Here is a 20,285-nt window from a genome sequence, read left to right as displayed (position 1 = left end):
TTGAATATATAATTCATGAAATCTATTTTTACTTCTCTTTGAGAAATACTTGTCTTTTTGATACATCTTCATTAAATGCTTTTGACAGAAGATATTTTGATGTTTTTATAGAGCTGATTGTTTCCTGGTATAGTATTATTGGGTACTTTGCAGGGTCTTAGTTTTTCCATTGAATGGGAAACTGGAAAATTCACTGAGAAACATAACAACCATGAACCATCCATTTTACCCATGACTTTGATTCCCAGTAAAGCGTAGCTACTCAGTCTCTCCACCAGATGGTATCTTTCCAATAAACAGAAGTTTGTCTCTTCCTGCTGTGTGCTCATTTCTTTGCACTGACCTCCACTGGACAAGCAGCCACGTGGAGGTAGGTGACAAAGGAAGGACCCCATTAGAGGCATGATGGTCCTTGTTTAAATAAGGACAGCATTCTCGAAGTGATTGCAATGGCAGAGAGGGGCGCAATAAATAAATGCAAGACTTTAGGGAGTCACTACCAGGCACCTGGGAAAAAAATGAAAATATCACAAAACAGAGACTATCCACAGTGTGCAATATTCGGAAGTCTACCTACATGTATTCTTTTTGCATTATGAAAACAAAACCAAAATAAAGCTGTATGATTGTTTTAATGATGAAAAGGTGAACTTCTACCAGTTCTGAATGACTGTTTTTTTAAAGGAGTAAAACTGTTGTTAAGGTGCTACACTTGAAGAGACCATTGACATGCTGATAATTCTATTAATTTTTTTAAAATGCTGAGAAGGCAAAAGTTTCAAATTATGCCATATTAAAAAAAACATAAATGTGTTACTGGTTGCTAACTTGAGTGTTAGTTGATTCATTTGTAATAATGATTAATGACCTCTTTTTACAATAAAAGTTCTGTAAACTATTTGCTCTTTGTTTTTTAATGGTTAAAAGTTTTCTGCTTGATCTCTCTTTCTCTGTCTCTTTCACACACACACATACACACATACACACACACACGAGATGAATTGGACCCATATTTATTATGTTTCTATGGAATGAAAGTTAGAAAAGTTGTTTAGTCCCAGCTGGAGAGTTTTCTGTATGCTTCCATGGCCCAGGGGATTGTGCACTGTCACTGTGGCAAGAGCTTGGAAATGAAAGAGTGAAGGCTCCACCTAGAAAGCTGATGGGATGGGCGGAGCCTCCAGGGCTCAGGTCTAGGATCTCCACCTGGCGTGACCCAGCTGTAGACCAACCCACTTGCCAACCGGTAAGGATCTGTAAGGATCTTAAGGTATGCTTCAGGTGCAAGTAGTAACATTGTGTCTTTCCATAGCTTGTCATCAGTATCTTGTTTTTTCCTGACTTTTTCCAACTTCTCTTGATGAAAGAATGAATTCTTATTTCTGCATTGTTAATTCTGCCTTCCCCTGACTCACTCTGATACATACATATCCAAGTATTTCTAACTGCTTCCTCATACTTCAGCTGGAATTTGTCACCCTAAGGACTATATTTTACCTAATTGTTTACAGTTTCCTCAGAAACTTAAGAGATCTCAGTGGTTTCTTACCTAGTACAGATAAATTTGAATGTAGTATAAATAAAATCAATGCTTTTAACTTTAGATTTATCCTTACCTACTGTGTTGAGTTCAGACTTTCAGTTGTCAGTCTTTTCAACTTGAAACCAGGTAATAAAAAAAATCTAACTTAAATCTCCTTTTAAAAAGGCGTTTTGAACCGTAGCTTTCTCTGTTAAATATTGCAAAGTAATGACTGTATTGGGTTTTTTTTTCTGAAGGGTTGCTCGTATTATAGTCAAAGCTTGGAGTGCAGTTGTATAGATAATGATTGCAGCTCTGAGTGTATAAACAAATATCTTCCAGCTGAGCAAGTTAATTCCATTTCAGAGTCTTGCACATAGGGCACAGTGGAAATCTCCTCCTTGCTGTAAGGCACCTTGAAGTTTATGACCATGTGTACCTGAACTTAGGTGTCCTTCAATTGTTGGGAGAATTGACCTGTGAAACAAATGTAAGAGGTATGTTGTGAATTTAATTCACTCTGCATGCATGCACACAGGTATCCCAATGAGAGTATTGACTGTTAAAAATATAAAATGTGTTGGGCATCAGTGGCTCACATCTCTAATCCTAGCTACTCAGGAGGCTGAGATCTGAGTATCATGGTTCAAAGCCCGTCTGGGCAGAAGAGTCCCCGTAAGCTCTTATCTCCAATTAACCACTCAAAAACCAGAGACTCAAAGTGGTAGAATACTAGCTTTGAGCACAAAAAGAGGCTCAGGAACAGCACCCAGGCCTGAGTTCAAGCCCCCCTCCATATATATATTTATATATATATATATATATATATATATATATATATATATATATGTTATATATAATATATATTTTTAATTTATATAGAATATATATTACATATATAGTGTGTGTGTGAGAGAGAGAGTCCTTACTATCTTTTGGGGAGTTCAAAAACAGCTATAAGGCAAAATACTGGCAATGAGGCATAGTATTGACACTCTAAATGTTACTGACATCCATTCATTCAGTAAATGTTGACTGAAAGATGGGTGGAAACAGACAAAATAGACACTAGAGCAGGAAAGGAGGCAATGGGCCATCAGATTTTAGGTAAGTCTGAAAGTATGTGTAGGATTTAGGCTGAGTAGAGAAAAGGATTCTGCTTGGACTTGAAAATAAGCAATGTTTTATTGGCTGAAACATAACTGTTTTTGCCCAAGTCACATCTGAGCAGTTGCTCCACATGAATTTACCAAATTTAATTTATAAGACTAGGTAGATAATGGGAAGCTTTGAATGGCAACCCAAAGGAGTTGGGCTATAGATAATTAAGGAAGGTCTTAAAAGATTTTAAATGAGGAAATTATATAAGGAAAACAGAAAACAGTATCCTTGGAATTACCTAGGGTAGATTAACTGCCTCAAGAAGAGGCAGTTAAGCCATTTCATATTTTAGACTGTAGTGATAAAGACTAGTATGCATGTTATTAGACCAAAAAGGAAGGAGCCATTTATTTGACTTGTAGAGAGAATACAGAATAATATTACTGATTGTGTACACATTGGTTTTTAAAATAGAACTTAGAACAAATCATTTCAGGTTATTTTGTGTTTACATTTAATATTTATAACTTGTGTATACTTACAAGAACTTTATTGCTCTCCTGGAATTTTTGGTGAAAAAAGATACATGTTTCTATATCTCATTACATCTTCATGTTCTGAGGCAGAGAATCCTTTTCTTGACCCATTTTACTTTATGTTCTTTACACTTAAATTATTTCAAAATGGTTTGAAAGTCAAAGCCACAAAGATGAACTTTGTTTAGTTCATTGACTCATTTTTTTAAAAATCAAGTTGTCTCTTTTGTCAGTTGAACTTTCTACTCATACGGGAGGTTCCCAGTTTCGAGAAACTGGATGTCATTCCTGTAATAAACCACACAGATGATTACAGTATTCTAGATAAGCGCAATAGACTTTACCCTGTGCTAATGACCAGCAAAGGAAAGTCTAGTCTGAGTAGGTTTAAGTCACTCCGAAGCAGACTGCTGGGTGAATGATAGTGGAAAAACAGATGCACAGGTGAGGCCTTAATGAATGTATATTTTCTGAAAAATCAAGGGGTCCTTTAAAATGTCACAGAAGTGTAATTCTTATACTATAGCTTTCAGTTTGTTAGCTACATTAAAATACCCCGACTTCTAAGAACTCATTCACTTAAAATGATAGTCAAGATCATTTTCTTTATTCTTAAATTTTTAAATTCCTGCTTCTTATTTGCTGTTAGTGTTTACACAATTTATTTTGAGTAAGTCATCTTACTTCACTTTTTTCAGGCATGATGAAGAACCTCAGCATTGCTACCCTAGTTACAAGTCTTGTCTTCACTGGAATAATGGCAGAGCCATCAAGAGAAAGCAGCATTTTCTCCAATTCTGAGGACCAATGGAATGAGTATCTTCTGACAAATTGTTCTTTTACTGAAGAACATTTTCCACCTCCTGATGAATCAGAGATAGTAGCCACAGTGGATGTGAGCTTCCATTTCCTTAAAGTTCTCTTCCACTCTCCTACAAAACAAGGACAGGAAATAGAGCATTTGGACCCCAGTAATGATATCATATGGAAAATAATCTCATGCCCTCTTGAGCATGTACATGCTTTGGAAATATTAAACCTCAGTGACAGTGTAATCCACTCTATCTCATTGGATCTGCCAGGACCTCACTCCTCACAGCTGAGACTACATAGAAGCAGCCTTCAACATGAGCTTCCATTTCTAAAGGTGCTCAGTCTTCAAAGAAATAAACTCAGAGATATACCCACGGGTGAGTAGTTTTAAAAGTCGAATGAATCAGAGAAACAGTGAGTTTATGGAAAACTACTATTTTATGTCAACCAAATTCTTATTTTCAGTTTTAAGGGAGCAGCCGAATGTCAATATATGATTGGAGCAAATACAATGAAAGGTCCTACGTGTGGAAATTAGGATATATAGTGTGGAACCGATATGAAATCCAATCTAATCTCCATTTAGTATGACTCACATTAATGTTAGGTACACTTGTCAAGAGATACTAGAAAGTATCTAGGTACTAAATAATAATGTATGATTTTTAACTTATTTGTTCTGAGTGTTGTATATTAATACAGAAAAAACACTGAGAAATAACTTGTTTGGATATTTTAATATGTAGCAATGCAATTTTGTGTTGACATATTTGTGATTTTTTTCTTCTTGGAATACATTTTGTCTCTTCTTACTTAGTTGTACTCCAAATGTAGATCAGTACTATGAATCAGTATTATGAATTTGTACATTCACTTTTTATTATCAAGTCAAAACCAGAATTTCTTGTCCTACCTTCTAACAGAATGCTTTACCTCTCTTCTTATTGTAATAAATACTCATCTGATCCCAATAGTGTACATGTTAGAGTTCCTTCACAAATAGGCCAGATTTTACTTAGAAAATATATCAGGTTTATGAAGCAAGACTTCCTTTGCCTTTTTTTGTTGCTGTTCTTAGTTGTGGGACTTAAACTCTGTGCCTGGGCACTGTCCCTCAGCCCTTCAGCACAAGGCTAGTACTGTACCACTTGAGCCACAGCACCACTTCTGGTTTTCTGGTGGTTTATTGGAGGTAAGAGTCTCATGGACTTTCCTGCCCAGGCTGGCTTTGAACTGCAACCATCACATCTCAGCCTTCTGAGTAGCTGGGATTACAGGCATGAGCCACCAGCACTGGGATTTTCCTTTGCCAAAACATTCTGGAGTCCTAGACACTTCACTTTCTCTTTGTTCTTAACCTTCACTATTTGCTAAGCACTTACTTTATATGACAATTTTACTTTTTTAAAAAGGATTGTATCTTTTCTCTATCACAAATCACCATTTTTCCTCATTTTTCAGTTTTGACTATTCACATCTTTATTTTTGCCTCTTAATAGCATCTATCCATGCCATAAGCATCATTTTGACAATAACAGCCTCACAGGTAGTGTAAGTCCTCAAGTCACTGTGTTAGAGAGCTGTGTGGAAGGTGAGAGTTTCCCTTCCTGACTTTTCCATAAAACCATGTGTAGCATTTTCACGTAGAGTGTAAACTAGTTTTGATCTTATTTTGTAATTTTTATCTTATTGTTCATATTTCAAAAGGAATGCCTATTATTATTTAGGAGTTGAAGGAAAAGAGGGGGAAATTAAAGTTATTCATGCAGTATGCATTCTTCAAGGGTTTTCTTGTTTTTGTTTTGTCAGTCACAGGGCTTGAACTTGGGGTCTGGACATTGTCCCTGAGCTTTTTTGCTCTTTTAGCAGCCAACCACTTTGAGCCATAGTGTCACTCCCAGTTTTCTGGCTGCTAACTGGAGATGAGTCTCATGGATTTTCCTGCCTGGGCTGGCTTTGAACCACAATCCTCAGATCTCAGTCTCTTGAGTAGCTAGGATTACAGGTGTGAGCCATCAGCACCCAGCTCAAGTTTTTTTTTGTTTTGTTTTTCTTTTTTTTGGTGGGGGAGGGTTGTCCGGCCATGGGGCCTGAACTCTGCCTGGGCGCTGTCCCTCAGCTCTTCAGCTCAAGGCGAGCGCTCTACCACTTGAGCCACAGCGCCACTTCCGGCTTTTTTCTTTTTGCTTATGTGGTGCTGAGGAATCGAACCCAGGGCCTCAGGCATGCAAGGCAAGCGCTCTACCACTGAGCCACCTTCCCAGCCCCTCAAGTTTATTTTTTTACCTATATATTGTTCCTTCCAAAATTTTAGAGATTACTATTATGTTCCATAATTTTTATTTTATATCATGTTAGGTAGATGGATGAAAGATAACAGAGAAATATTACATAGTTGGTTGTGTGTGTGTGTGTGTGTGTGTGTGTGTGTGTGTGTTTTGTCAATCATAGGGCTTGAACTCTGAACCTGGGCACAGTTACTGAACTCATCAGCTCAAGGCAAGTGCTCTACCACTTGAGCCACAGGGCCCCTTCAAGTTTTCAGGCAGTTAATTGGAGGTTAAGAGTCTCACCGACTTTCCTGCCCAGGCTGGCTTTGAACCAGAACCCTCAGATCTCAGCCTCCTTAGTAGCTAGGATTACAGGCCTGAGCCACCTGCACCTGCCTTACAAATAGTATTTTAATAGTTGGCTTAATTGGTTTACTCAAACATTTAAGGTATTTTTTTCCCTGATGAACATCATTTTATGTATACATATTCATATGGCGCAATGCATTTTTTTTGTCAGTCATGGGGCTTTAACTCTGGGCCTGGGCGCTGTCCCTGAGCTCTTCAGCTCAAGGTGAGCGCTCTGCCACTTGAGCTACAGTACCACTTCCAGTTTTTAGGTGGTTTATTGGAAATCAGAGTCTCACAGACTTTCCTGCCCAGGCTGGCTGGCTTTGAACCAGTCCTCAGATCTCAGTCTCCTGAGTAGCTAGGATTACTGGCATGAGCCACCAGTGCCTGGCCACGATGCATTTTTAACTAATATAGTAGGTGATAATGTCACTGCTAAATTCAAGTGTCCTAAAAATGGAACCTTGTATTATCTGTAACAACATAACTGCATTGAATCTGTAGATTGCTTTTGGTAGCACAGCCATTTTCACAATATTAATTCTGCCAATCTGTGAACATTAAGTCTCCATCTTCCAGTGTCTCCTTCAATTTCTTTAAGGTATTATAGTTTTATTATAGAAGTATTTCACCTCCTTAGTTAAGTTTATTCTTAGGTACTTAATTTTTCTTCAGGCTATTGTAAATGGAATTGTTTTCCTGATTTCTTTCTCAGCTTAGTCACTCTTAATATATAGAAATATTACTGGTTGTTGTTTACTACTACTTTGCTAAAGTGCTTTTCAGATCGAAGAGGTTTTTGGTAGGGTCTTTTTAGTATGGTATCACATCTGAAAATAGGAATCATTTTACTTCTTTCTTTCCCCTTTACATTCCTTTGTTTCTTTCTCTTGCCTTATTATAGTGGCTAAGGATTCAAGCAAAGTAAAATAAGAGTGGAAACTCTTGTCTCTCCTGACATTAGAGAAAATAGTTCCCTCTTTCCCCCAATTCAGTGTTGGCACAAGTTTAACATATGTTAAGATATAGTACTTGTTATAGTATATGTTAAGATATAGTACTTCTATTCCTGTTTTCTTTATCACTTTTGTTGTTAAAGGATTTGGTATTTTGTCAGAATTTCTCTTGAATCTATTGAAATGATCATATAATTTTGTCCTCAATTTTGTATATGTACTGTATTATATTTATTAATTTGTATATTGTTGAGCTACCTTGCATGCCAGGAATGAGACCAATTTGTTCATGGTATATAAATAATCTTAATGTGTTATTGAATTTGATTTGTAAATATTTTATTGAGAATTTTACATTTATGTTCATCAGAGAAATTGGTCTATAATTTTCTTTTTTGTTGTATCCTTCTTGGGTTTTGGTGTTTTCCTTTGAAAATAGTGATAAGCCTCAGGATTTTGTGAAAATTAAAAATTGAAATGATTGTGAAATGTTTTGAGAATATAAAGAATTTATAAAGAATATAAATAGGGATTTAAAATTGTTTCTTTCTTTCACTTCAGAGTTGGACATGAGCTTTCCCTACTGAGCAACTAGGGTACTTAATCCATTCAATTAAGTACTGAGGTATTGTAGGAAATAAGAGTTCACATCGCCAAGTAGGCCAGAAAGGTATCATGAAAATGTTAGGAAACCTATAGAATACCAATGGCTTTTGTTGCATCTTTTCTCCTAGAGCTATGTATTTGTATATTAAAACATTCAGGGATTACAGGCGTGAGCAAATCCTAGCTACTCAGGAGGCTGAGATCTGAGGATCATGGTGCAAAGCCAGCCTGGGCAGGAAAGTCCATGAGACTCTTATCTCCAATAAACCACTAGAAAACCGGAAGTGGCGCTGTGGCTCAAGTAGTAGAGCGCTCGCCTTGAGCTGAAGAGCTGAGGGACAGCGGCCAAGCCCAGAGTTCAAGCCTCACAACCGACCAAAAAAAGAGAGAGAGAGAGAGAGAGAGAGAAAAGAAAGAAAAACACATTCAGTGATATTCTCCTCTGTAAAGAGAAACATTTTCTCCAGAATTTATATTCAAATTCTTAATAACTAGCCCTCATGGTGAGTTCCCATTGGATGCAGCCTAACTAGGGTACTGGTGCAGTGTCCAACTGCATTGGGAAGAGTTGAGGACAAGTCTAAGTACAGTGGGCAGTACACAGGGACTCCAGCATTTGGAGTTGCTATTGCAGGAGTATTTCTTACTAGCTTATGCCAACATAATATTAACTTTGGTTTTCTTTCATTGTTTTTTAGACATGTGGTCTTCTTGGCCTATCTGCTGTTTTCTTGCTTTTTATACAAACATGAGTACAAAGAAATCACAGTCTTCTATGAGTTTATTACCCCCCCATTTAAAGCAAGTAGCTCTTAGTCAGCTCTAGCTAATGCTGTCTTATGCCACTAAGAACTTCCAGTTCTTCGAGAGAAACCAGAAATGCAGATTTTTTATTGAATCTTTAATTTTCCTCAAAGACCTTTAAATCACTATGTAAGCCAAATACTATTGCCTCTGGCCTATTGAATGTATATTGGATAAGAGGCAATGCAAGATTTCAAAAATGTGAATTCTGCCCTGAAGGGACTTGATCATTTGATGAATAGACAGGCAATTAATAGGGAATTGTATAGTTGGATGTACTACTTTGTATAAATAAACTTTTTCTTGTCTGTTTTACCAATCCAACAGACTAAGCTTTAAGGTGAAGATTCTGTACTCTGTCCTTAGCACCAAGTACCTTGCTCATAATATTTTGATTGATTTATTGCCCTAAAAGTCTCTTGCTTAATCTGTACAAATGAATATGTGACAATTTATGTGTTACAGTCATTTCAATTAAGTCATCATCTCTGCATAATCAGTATTGCAATCAGTACTCTGCAGACAGTAGAAAAGTAATAAACCCTTATGGAATTGAACCAATTTGATCTGTTATGCAGTAGTGAGTTAAAGACATAGCCCACATGCGTGAACAGAACAGAAAAAAAAATGTAAAATTGAAGTCACTTCTTTGAAAGACCCATCTGGGAAAGCAAAATTGGGAGTCTGCTTTGACTGGCACCTTATTCTCAACCTACATTCTGAGTGCCAAGTGGGCCTTCTGGGTACTCCCTGGAACCAAGTGAAACAAAGGCAGAGACAAAAATGCAATTTAATTTTTGTGCTGAAAAAAACAAAATCTAGCTGTAATGCACTGACTTCAGAAAAAAATACAAGAATATCTAGAAAATAGCAATAGGTCCAACAATAAGTAGTTAAAAGAAAGGACATTGCTGCAAAAACTTTAAAAGTAAAAAAAAAAAATGATCTATGTACTAAAGCATCAAAACAGCTTTTTCCCTGATATATCAGAATCATTTATCTAAATCAATAACTATCTATTCATCACCTTCTTTAATCAAGGTTTGGCCAGATATCGTGGTAATATGTCTGTGATCCCAGTGGAGGTAGAGGATCACAGTTCAAGACCAACCCTAGAGCAAAAAATACTAAGATACTGTCTGTAAAGAAAAATGCTGAAGATGTAACTCCAGTGGTAGAGTGCTTGCCTAGTAAATGTAAAGCACTGAGTTCAAACCTACGTACTGCCAAGAAATGTTTGGATTTTTAAAATTGAATCTTTTATTTTAAAAGTAGAACACACTGATTGAAAGAAAGAATCCAAAAGTATATAACGTAAAAAAAGAAATTCCCTCTCATATCTTTCTTTCCTTCTCCCAGCCACCCTAGTTCTCAATGCACTGACTACTAATAATGACTAACTTAAAATATATGGTTAAGTTTGTGTATGACTCTTTTTTACCCAAAACATTTGAACTATATAGTGTTCTAAAACTTAACTTTTTTTTTCTGTTGAATCAGTTCACAGGTTGACCCCACTCTATTAACTTTAAAGACTACTTTCTATTTTATAGTACCATTTTATGTCACATTTCTACAGTTTTTCATTTGTGGATCGTTAAAGTTGTCTCCAATTTTCTACCATTATGAATAATACTGCTATAAATACTACTGGTTTTAGTTTTCATTTACTTCTTAATTTTAACAGGTCTGTGGAAACTGAAGTCATTGCAGAGTTTGGATCTGTCCTTCAATGGAATACTGCAAGTTGGGGTTTCTGATTTTCATAGCTGCCTGCAACTGGAGCACATCTATTTAAAGAGTAACAAGATATTCAAAATCCACCCAGAAGCCTTCAAGGACCTCAAAAAATTAAAGGTTCTGAAATATGTCTATACTATCTTAAATATGCAGCTATATGGGTAATTACCTTAAAAAGACTATTTCTATTGAAGAAGTTCTTCAATAGAAGAAGTTCTTCCTAGCTATTGATTGAACACCTAAGTCTATTTTAAGATCCCTGAAAAGAGTTGATTTCTTGCCTCAAAAATCAAAACGTTCAATAATCAACATGAGCTTAAACATATTACTTAGCAGCAAGAATTGGCACATTATTCCTCTAAATCAAATTGAGTCACACTCCAAAATCCCAGTTACCAGTTGGCAAGAAATTAAATATGTGATTTTTCAGTCTGTCTTTATAAGCTACAAGATCAGTCACTGTCCTATGTAAACTAGGACATTTCAAAGGTGGCTGTGAATCGCTAGCCAACACTGAGATGTGAACAACTCAAGACCGTAGAGTGAGTCCGTAACCATACTGCTTCATTGCCAAAATTAGACATGGGAAAAATAGCAATGAAATAGTAACCGTACATACTTGGTTGGCACTTACCAATGCCACAACTCTCCTAAACATCAAACCAGATTGGGGGAATCTGTGCCACATTCTGGAGCTCTACACATTGTAGTTAATCTTCCTAAACTCCTAGTAGCTGAGTATAAGGAACCCCAAAGTCTGCTTCAAGCCCTTTTCAGCATACCGTCCCCCTTGTGAGGACAGTGTAAAATGCCCTCACTAATCATTTAGACCAATCAGAGGGACCTCCAGAAATGATCTTGTAGAAACTTCTGTCATAACCTCTGTCACCCACCACTGTTCTCTATATGGATCAATATTATTCTCTAGCAAGATGTAGTTTGAAGTGTTGTAGAAGCCAAATGTAAAAAACAAAAATAAGCAAGTAAATTTCATCTTATTGAAATATATTATTTAGCCCAATGCACTAGCTATTTATTATTATGATAAAGGTGATATACAAAGGGGTTATAATTCCATAAATCAGGTAATTAGTACATTTCTCTTTTGGACAATGTGATCCATTCTCTTGCTTTCTCCCAGTTTTTCCCTCTCGTCCCCACCTACAAGTTGCATAGTTCATTTTCAACATCACGTCTAGTGAATACCACTGCTGCAATTTGTTCACCTTTGTCCCTCCATTTGGGCGTCCCAAAGACAGATGAACAAACAAGACCAAAAAAAAAAAATAGAAAACAACAACAAAGAAAAATCCTCTTGTTTCATTTTCCTGGAGTTCATTTTGATAAATATTACTTCATATGATCAGAGGCATATGAGCATTGTGCTTTTGTGTTCCTGCCCTAATATCCTCCTTTAGTCTCCCTGTGAATGCCTAGAGTCCTGTGAAATTCATCCTAGTCCATTATATCTTAGATCTAGCTTCTGCATATGAGAGAAAACGTGCCATTTGTCTCTCTGGGCCTGCTTACCTCACTTAACATAATTTGTTCTAAGTCCATCCATTTCCCTACAAATGACATACATTATTTTTTCTAATGGCTGTGTGAAATTCCATGGAACCACACTTTTTGGACCTACTCATCTATTGTAGGGTATCCAGGCTGTTTCCAATATGCTGCTTTTTACATATGAAATTACATCAATTAATACTGAGGGGTTTTTTGCATCCCCCTTTTACGATCTTCAACACCTTTTTTTTTGTGTGTATCTTACATCCCACAGAATTGCCCGATAGCCACATGTGGCTCACAGCTGTCTTGTTAAGGCAGCATGCACATGAACAGCTGCTGTTTGCCTGGTGTGAAATACTGTTGAAGTGTACCTGTGAGACAAAGCTCCAGCTCCCCCTTCTAACCAATAGAGCTTGAAAGCCTGCTTCACAGAAAGAAAGTTAGGAAGCCTGCTGCTAAGATTCCACCAAGGCACTGCTACTTCCCAGTCACACTATCTTCAGCAAGTTACCAGATTTCTGTGCCTGTTTTCGTATCTGTAAAATAGAAACAACTTAGTTCCTGTCTTATAGACTATTTTAATGAGGACTACATGTTTTGATGCACAAAAATTTATTAAGACAGTACTTAGGGTACAGTAAACATTGTACCACTTATAGAATTTTGTGTATGTGTGTGTGTGTTGTGTGTGTGTGCCAGCCATGGGGCATGCCTGTCCCTGAGCTTCTTCTTGCTGAAGGCTGACACTCTATCCCTTGAGCCAGTTTATTAGAGATAAAAGTCTCATGGTCTTTCCTTACCCAGGCTGACTTCTAATTCTGATGCTTAGATCTCAGCCTCCTGAGTAGCTAGGATTACAAATGTGAGCCAAGGGCCACTTACAGAATCAAAGCTCAGCAAAATAAGACTTTAAAGGGGTGGATGGAAGAGGAAGGAATAGATAAATGAAGAGAAGGGGGAAATGCAGTCACAAATTCAATGTATATCCTACAAAATTAAGAAGAGTGTTGAAATGGGTGACATTGATCAAGATATATTGTATTCATAAACTGCTTTGTTAAATGGCAACTCCTTTTTATAATTACTTAAAGATAACAATAAAAAATAAATAAGCCAGCACTAGTGGCTCACACCTGTAATCCTAGCTACTCAGGAGGCTGAGATCTGAGGATCATGGTTCAAAGCCAGCCCTGGCAGGAAAGGCCTCTTATCTCCAATAAACCACCAGAAAACCGGAATTGGTACTGTGACTCAAGTAGTAGAGCACTAGCCTTGAGCTGAAGAGCTAAGGGACAGCACCCAAGCCCCGAGTTCAAGCCCCATGACTGACACAAGAGAGAAAGAAAGAAAGAAAGAAAGAAAGAAAGAAAGAAAGAAAGAAAGAAAGAAAGAAAGAAAGAAAGAAAGAAAGAAAGAGAAATTGGAAGGAAGCCACAAACAAAAAATAATTTTTAAAGTGACCACCATGCCTTCTCTCTTAATATACCACCTGGATTATTATGCCACTTCTTTGTTAAAACCCTTACAAGATTTCAGTTAGGGCCTGACCCCTGCCTGCCTCTCCAGCCTCATTCCAAGCCATCTGTCCCTGGCTTACTGCTGTCCTTCTGTTTTCACCTCAGGCCAACCCTAGCTGCTGATCCTTTACTTGCAAAAGCTAACTGTTATTAGTCCTTCCAGATCTTAACAGATGTTACTTTATCAAGAGAGATTCTCCTGGGTCTCCTTTCAACACACCTCTAATGTGCTTTAACTTATCCTCAACCCCTACACAAAAAGGCACCATAGCCTTGGTTGTGGCTACTTGGTAATGTCTATGCTTCCTAACCCTACAATGACATGACAGTCATCACGCTCTTTATAGACATTGTGTCTGCTTTGTTTTCCAGTGTTTAAGACATTTACATTTACTTAACTGAATAAATAAAGCTAGTGAATAGGTGAAGTCATTAACTATTGCTGCATCATGAATTTGCACAGGTTTAAATCACATTCGCCTATTGCCTCACAGTTCCTGGGGCCTTCACTTCATGGTCTCTCCAGAGGCTGCACCAGTGTTGGCCCAGGCTACAGTCATACCTGAAATCCATCTGGAAGAAGATTCCTTCCCAAGCTCACCAGCTGTTGGCAGACTTAGTTCCTTACTAAGCTATTGGGCTGGAGGCTCAGCTCCTCACCAGCGTTTGGTTCAGCCTGCCCTCAGGTTTCTTCCCTGTGGCCTTCCAGTAGAACTGGTTAGGACCTGGCAGTTAGCTTGCTTCAGAAGTAGTGGGCCAGGGATCCTGCTGACAAAATGGCTAATTTATATGTAATCCTGAAGTTATGTATCATTGCTGCAGTGTGTTCTAGAAACAAGTTACAGGTCCTGCCCACACTTCAGTGGGGGAATGCTCAAGAGTCTGAATACCAGCAAGCGATCCTGGGGACAAAGGATTCTGTCTGCTATTACAGACATTAATAGAGCAAATGAGAAGGCCTACTTATCTTCACCAAGAATATATGTAAAAGTGCTGGGGAACCTTATCTAGTGCGTTGTATACTGATCTGATTATATATAATTTGCTGTATGCCTATTTTACTTTCTGTGCATATTTATTGTTCCTTATGAGTCTTCTGCAGCTCATAGGTAATGGATTCCACAGGCAAACTAAGAATCTACTCTGAGAATTTTTTTAATTGTAAAGGCAATGTACAGAGGGGTTACAGCTACATAAATCAGGTATTAAGTAAATTTCTTTTTGAACACTGTCATGTCTTCCCTTGTTTTCTCCCAGTTGTTTTCCCTCCTGACCCCCCCTCCTCCACAAGTTGTATAGTTCATTTTCCACATCTGAGAATGTTTAAAGTACAGTAGTAATTCTCAATACCCCCTGGAACTGCCAATAATCACACATGATCTCCTTTGCTATATGCCTTCTACATGTTTGAAAATAACTGGGAAACTAGCTTTGAAACTTGATGAACATTTTTAGTACTCATGTATCACAGTGAACACTGTTTTTCTTCTGAGTGATACATTTAATACTTGACTATTCTATTAATCTCTCCGTGTGGGGATATTTTCTGAGGCCAGATAGATTTTTCAAAGTGTAAAGTCTTCATCATGCTTAAAGGGAATGAAATAAATTTCACTAACATTTCAAAACTAGTATTAATCTTATTTCATTCTTTTTCAATGCAGTAAATTGTGAAGCACTATTATATGTTTCTCCAGTCCTTTTGTAATATATAACCCCCTTGAAATGCTGGTAGATAGGTATTTCTTCAGTCACATTTGACTATTCTGTTTTAATCTTTTCTCAGGAATCATTCTTCCTGTTGTTAGTTTTCATTTCTCACTCCAGTTTTGCTTTCAGTTTTGTTACATTAATTGATTTTATCATGGCTACAAAAAAAAACTAGACAGAAACAACATAAGAGAGAAAATATTTCTTTTAGCCCATGGTTGCTTGGGCCTATGTGCCTGCAGAACATCACGGCTGCAGAGCCATGTTGTGAGGAGTTTCATCACCTCAGCACAGACAGGAAGGACGAGAGTCAGGAAGAGGCCAGGAGCAAGATGCAAGCCCTGCCCCCAAAGATTCCACCCAAGGGAACCAGCTCTTCCTACTAGATCTCACCCTAGATCCACCAAAAATAGTGCCACTAGCTAAGGACCTAGATTTTAACACTGGAGCCTATGAGGAACATTTCCTATTTAAACCGTTACAATCCTAAACCCTGATAACACAAGAGTCCACATTTATTTAACAGTACAAATTATAGCTAGTAAGGAAAAAAATCTTAATGGAAGATTTCACATGCACTTAATTCTTGAGCAGGTGAGCTCAAGGAGTTTTTATAAGCAGAGTAGAGATTTATACCCACTATTCGTTGATTTTCAAATCATTCCTAAATTTGTTTCACTTCTGAATACCACGAATGTATTTTTCTGTAACCTACTTTACTCCTAAAGTGTTTTGGTTTATAGGCTGCCTTAAATTTGTTCTCTGTAGGTGGTAGACCTCAGCAACAATGCTCTGACCACCATCCTACCAGTGATGATCATTGCTCTAGAATTTCCCCATCTGGAGGTCAACGTGGCTGATAACAAATGGCAGTGTGATGATAGCTTCACAGTCTTCCAAAGCTGCATTTCTGAATCTTGGAGGAAAACATGGGATGTAATTTGCAACAAGTCTATAGGTATGTCAGTAATGTCTCTCTTCCCTGGGATGGTACCATTAATGCATAAAAAATTGAGGCTTGAGACAGTGACAGTTCCTTTGAAAGCAAGAGTTCTGACCACAGCCTTGAGCTGTGTCACAGAATAATGTCTAGTGTCATCAATCATGGTGCCATCAGTTCATGGGAAATTTTCTTCTTGTGGTCAAAGAAACCTAGTGTGAATCACCTCAATTGCATTTAGGAAAGAAAAAAAGACAGAGAGAGATGGAGGGAGGGAGGGAAGGAAAAAGAAAGAGAGATAGGGGGAGGGAAGAAAGGAGAGAGGAGAAAAACAACAGGGGGAGAGATATGGAAAGAGGAAGGGGAGGGAAGAAAGAAAAAGTAAACAGAAATTTCACTAAAGAGAATTTTGCCCAAATTATCACAATTTCATCCCACGTCTTAATTTCTAAGATCTGAAATGTATTTTAAATTCATTCTAACCTTCTCAAAGTGATACATGTTCATTCTACACACACACACACACAAAAATCCCTCACATTTCACAGTGTATTTTCCTTTGATTTGCTTCTTGCCCCTCTCCTGAGTTATTACAGGGGTTGAACAATCTGGGAAGGTTTTGTTTCCCAATATTAATTATCTTGGAAAAAAAGACAAATAAATATACAGAGCTCCACCCTTACTTAGTTCTGTTCAGAACTGCCATCAAAGTAGAATCACAGCACTGTCAGACAGTGTAGAAGAAATCCACAAAGAACAGTTAAGGGTTGAAGGTGGTCATCCATGCTTGTTTCGTTCCTTTCTACAATCCACATTGGCATTCAAGTGTGGAGGACAGAAGAGAAAAATGAATATTTTGCTCATTATCAGCATCTGGAATGGTGAGGAAACAATCGTACAGACCGAGGTAAGGCAGAGATAGGGGGTTTGTTTTGTTTTGTTTTATTGTTGCTGTTTTGTTTGCGGGGTACTGATACAGTGTTTTGGCAAATATGAAGTAGCCAAGGTTATGAAGGAAGGAGGAGCAATGAGGCTGCCCACCCAGTCTAGCCTTTTTCTCACATGTCCAGCTGTCAGAGAGGAAGCCTGAGAAACCCAACTACTGGGTCTGTGAGCAGCAAATGTATGGCTAACAGTCATGTGTACCTGTGCCCAGAGTCATCTGTGGTTAGACAAGAAAAAGGGTATGAATGGGTGAGCGAATGCACAAATGAATCTTGAATTAAGAAAGCTGGAACAAACGAAGCTACTTGACACCAGGTTATCCACAGCTAAAAATTTAACTAGATTAGGACTGAGAACAACTTGCAGAAGCTTTGAAAACCTGGAATCTTACGTTGTTCTCAGTGTATGGTTTTTATCTGTCACTTGCAGGCAATGAGGACTCATATTCAGAGATTCCCAAAAGCAGAACATTCAGGGAGATACACCTTTCTCACATAAATCAAAATCCTGTGAAAAGCCTCATAAGGAGCAAAGCAGAGAGGCCTGGGGAAGGAATGTATCTGCGCGTTTCCCCTCTGATGAAGGATGCACCTGTGGACTCTGATCTGCGGGAGAAGCAGACACTGTGGCCAAGAGGGATCAGAAACACCTGGAATGTGCGGGCCACTGGTGAAGAGGATAATGACAATACCCCAGACCTTGCCCTGGCTGTCTGTCTCTCAGTGTTCATCACATTTATCTTAGCTTTCTGCTTGGGGTTTTTCATCAGACCCTGTATTGACAGACTGTGGGCACAAAGATGCACTAAAAGTCCTAGCTCCAACAACACCTACTCAAATGAGGGATTCTATGATGAAATCGAAGCTTCAAGCAGCACACGGCACCCAAGGAAAGATCTGCACCCAGCTTTCCATCAGAACCTCTGTAAGAATCAGAACCCTTCCCAGGTGACACTGCCAACCTCACACACTACTATCATTCCTGATGGGACTCTGGGAAATGGCAGAAAAGAGCCTGGAAGATGGCAGAGCACAGAACAATGTGGGAACAAGGCAGGAAGTAGAAGTGTCAGTATGCTTCCAAATGGCCAGGCAGACCTTTCCCCTCTCTGCAGGCATCCAAAGATTGATCATCACCAACTGATTTCCTCAGCACAGGATCACATTTATAGGAATGATATGATCTGGGAATCAGATTATGACACTGTGGCCCAGGAATATTCTCCTCCTGAGCATTCAGTGAATGTATCTCCCATGGCTGGCACATTTGGAACTGTCTCTGGCACAATCCATCACAACTTGAAAGAATTAGACCTAAGAAAAGTAGCAGATTCTCCCTCCAGAATAGCAACAAATGAAAGGACACAGGGATCTGGAGAGAGTAAAAAAAGGTGTCTTGAACAGCTGTCTGTGGAGACCACTGGCCCACACATGGAATGTTCTAAGGAAATACAGGTGAACAATTTTATCAGCTTGCCTTACACACAGCATCCAGGACTCCTTGGGGCCAACACTGAGAAAGAACTCCCAGACCTCTGCAGTGCAGATATATACAGTGAACCAGAAAATGGAGAACCATCCACCCTTCTGCCAAGATGGCGCAGTGGCCTGCAGGACATTCCTGCTCCTGATGAGCCCGTGCAAAAAGATGTCCCTTTTGGCCTTCAGTATGGCTTGGAATCTGACTACGATTCAGATGAAGGGTCTTTGTTTACTCTCAGTTCAGAGGGTTCAGAGGATACAAGGAATGTGACTAAAGAAGAGGAACATGGTGAGGGCAGTGGTGGGGCCAGCCAGCCTCTGCAGATCGAGGACTCAGAGGAACACAAGGACAATGTGACTTCAGTGGAACATCTCGAAGACAGCATCACCTTCCAAAAGATTCTGGAGAAGTATGAAACGGAGGAAGACCACTTTGGAAAGCCTCCAATTTCTAGGGCAGACTCTGGTTTGTGTGAAGCACATCTGCAAAGTGCCTCTAACATCAGTGTATCTGAGGATGCATTGATCTGGCCCAGGTCACTGGACAATCCACCTCTAAGTGATGAAATTGGTGTGTTTACTTGTGATTATGACAGAGTTCTTCAGCCTGGAGCAGTGGAATGGCAATGCTCACTTAGAGACCTGCAGTTTTCAAATGTGGACAATTTATCACCGACACCACCACCTTCTACTGATGATCCCAAGGAACCTGCTATGGAAAGGACTTAGACATTTCAAGGAACAGACACATCTCAAAAAGATATTCCTTCAAGGTCAGAGCAGGGGAAGACTTTAAGACCTCCACAGCAAGATTCTCAAGGGAGTGACCTAGGTCCCAACCAGATAGACACTGATATAAATGAGGTGTCTATATGCTCACCAGAGGACTATGATTCTAGAAAGTGTTACAGTCTCTGGTGATAAGCAAGCCCTCGGTTAAAAAAAAGGACAATATTTTGAAGATAGTTTTAAGGACTAAATGCTATTATTATTATAAGAGTTTCCAGATAAATGCAGTTCATTAAGAACACAGAACAATTCCAGCCAAATAGAGCAGGTTGAATATTCAGGGGGAGAATCTGTTACAAGTAGAAAGAAAAGGATTCTAACTTTCATGCTCAAACACAGACCCAGAGATGGGATGGGAGGTGAATGTGAGTGTCTGTTAAGAGCAACTCCACTGTGACAAAAGACAGGGACATTCATCTTGAGAACCAAAGAACGTCTTGGTAATCATTGGAGCACTTATTTGTGAATGCTGAACAGAAACAAATTCTTCACGAAGATTACAATGTTTTGGGAGATCAATTATGACACTACAAAATTAAGATCAATTCTAAGTATTTTTAATAATTTATGTTAAAAGAGTGGCCATTTCCTAGAACAAAATGTAGATTAAAAAATCAGTCTTCGCCGGGTGCTGGTCGTTCACGCCTGTAATCCTAGCTACTCAGGAGGCTGAGATCTGAGGATCGAGGTTC

The 20,285-nt window shown here is 38.6% G+C and overlaps 1 protein-coding gene across 1 annotated transcript; it reads left to right on the top strand.

The window, feature by feature from the left end:
- Nucleotides 1–3,750: 3,750 nt before the first annotated feature.
- Nucleotides 3,751–20,285, top strand: Lrrc66 (leucine rich repeat containing 66). Its single transcript, XM_013008919.1, has 4 exons — nucleotides 3,751–4,349; nucleotides 10,647–10,816; nucleotides 16,207–16,396; nucleotides 17,753–20,285. The coding sequence occupies exons 1-4, from the start codon at nucleotides 3,860–3,862 to the stop codon at nucleotides 19,531–19,533; spliced, it is 2,631 nt and encodes an 876-aa protein (XP_012864373.1). The 5' UTR covers nucleotides 3,751–3,859; the 3' UTR covers nucleotides 19,534–20,285.

The sequence above is a fragment of the Dipodomys ordii genome, unplaced genomic scaffold (genome assembly GCF_000151885.1).
Source record: "Dipodomys ordii isolate 6190 unplaced genomic scaffold, Dord_2.0 Scaffold8, whole genome shotgun sequence".
NCBI classification, from domain to species: Eukaryota; Metazoa; Chordata; class Mammalia; order Rodentia; family Heteromyidae; genus Dipodomys; species Dipodomys ordii.
The sequence above is the reverse complement of the archived record's forward strand: the minus strand, read 5'-3'. Positions and strand labels throughout refer to the sequence as shown.

What these genes read in the sequence shown, in the direction of transcription:
- Lrrc66 (XM_013008919.1), top strand. Translation starts at nt 3,860, where the DNA reads ATGATGAAGAACCTCAGCATTGCTACCCTAGTTACAAGTCTTGTCTTC. An exon ending in ACTCAGAGATATACCCACGG is followed by an intron (nt 4,350 to 10,646) that starts GTGAGTAGTTTT and finishes TAATTTTAACAG; the next exon opens with GTCTGTGGAAACTGAAGTCA. An exon ending in AATTTGCAACAAGTCTATAG is followed by an intron (nt 16,397 to 17,752) that starts GTATGTCAGTAA and finishes TGTCACTTGCAG; the next exon opens with GCAATGAGGACTCATATTCA.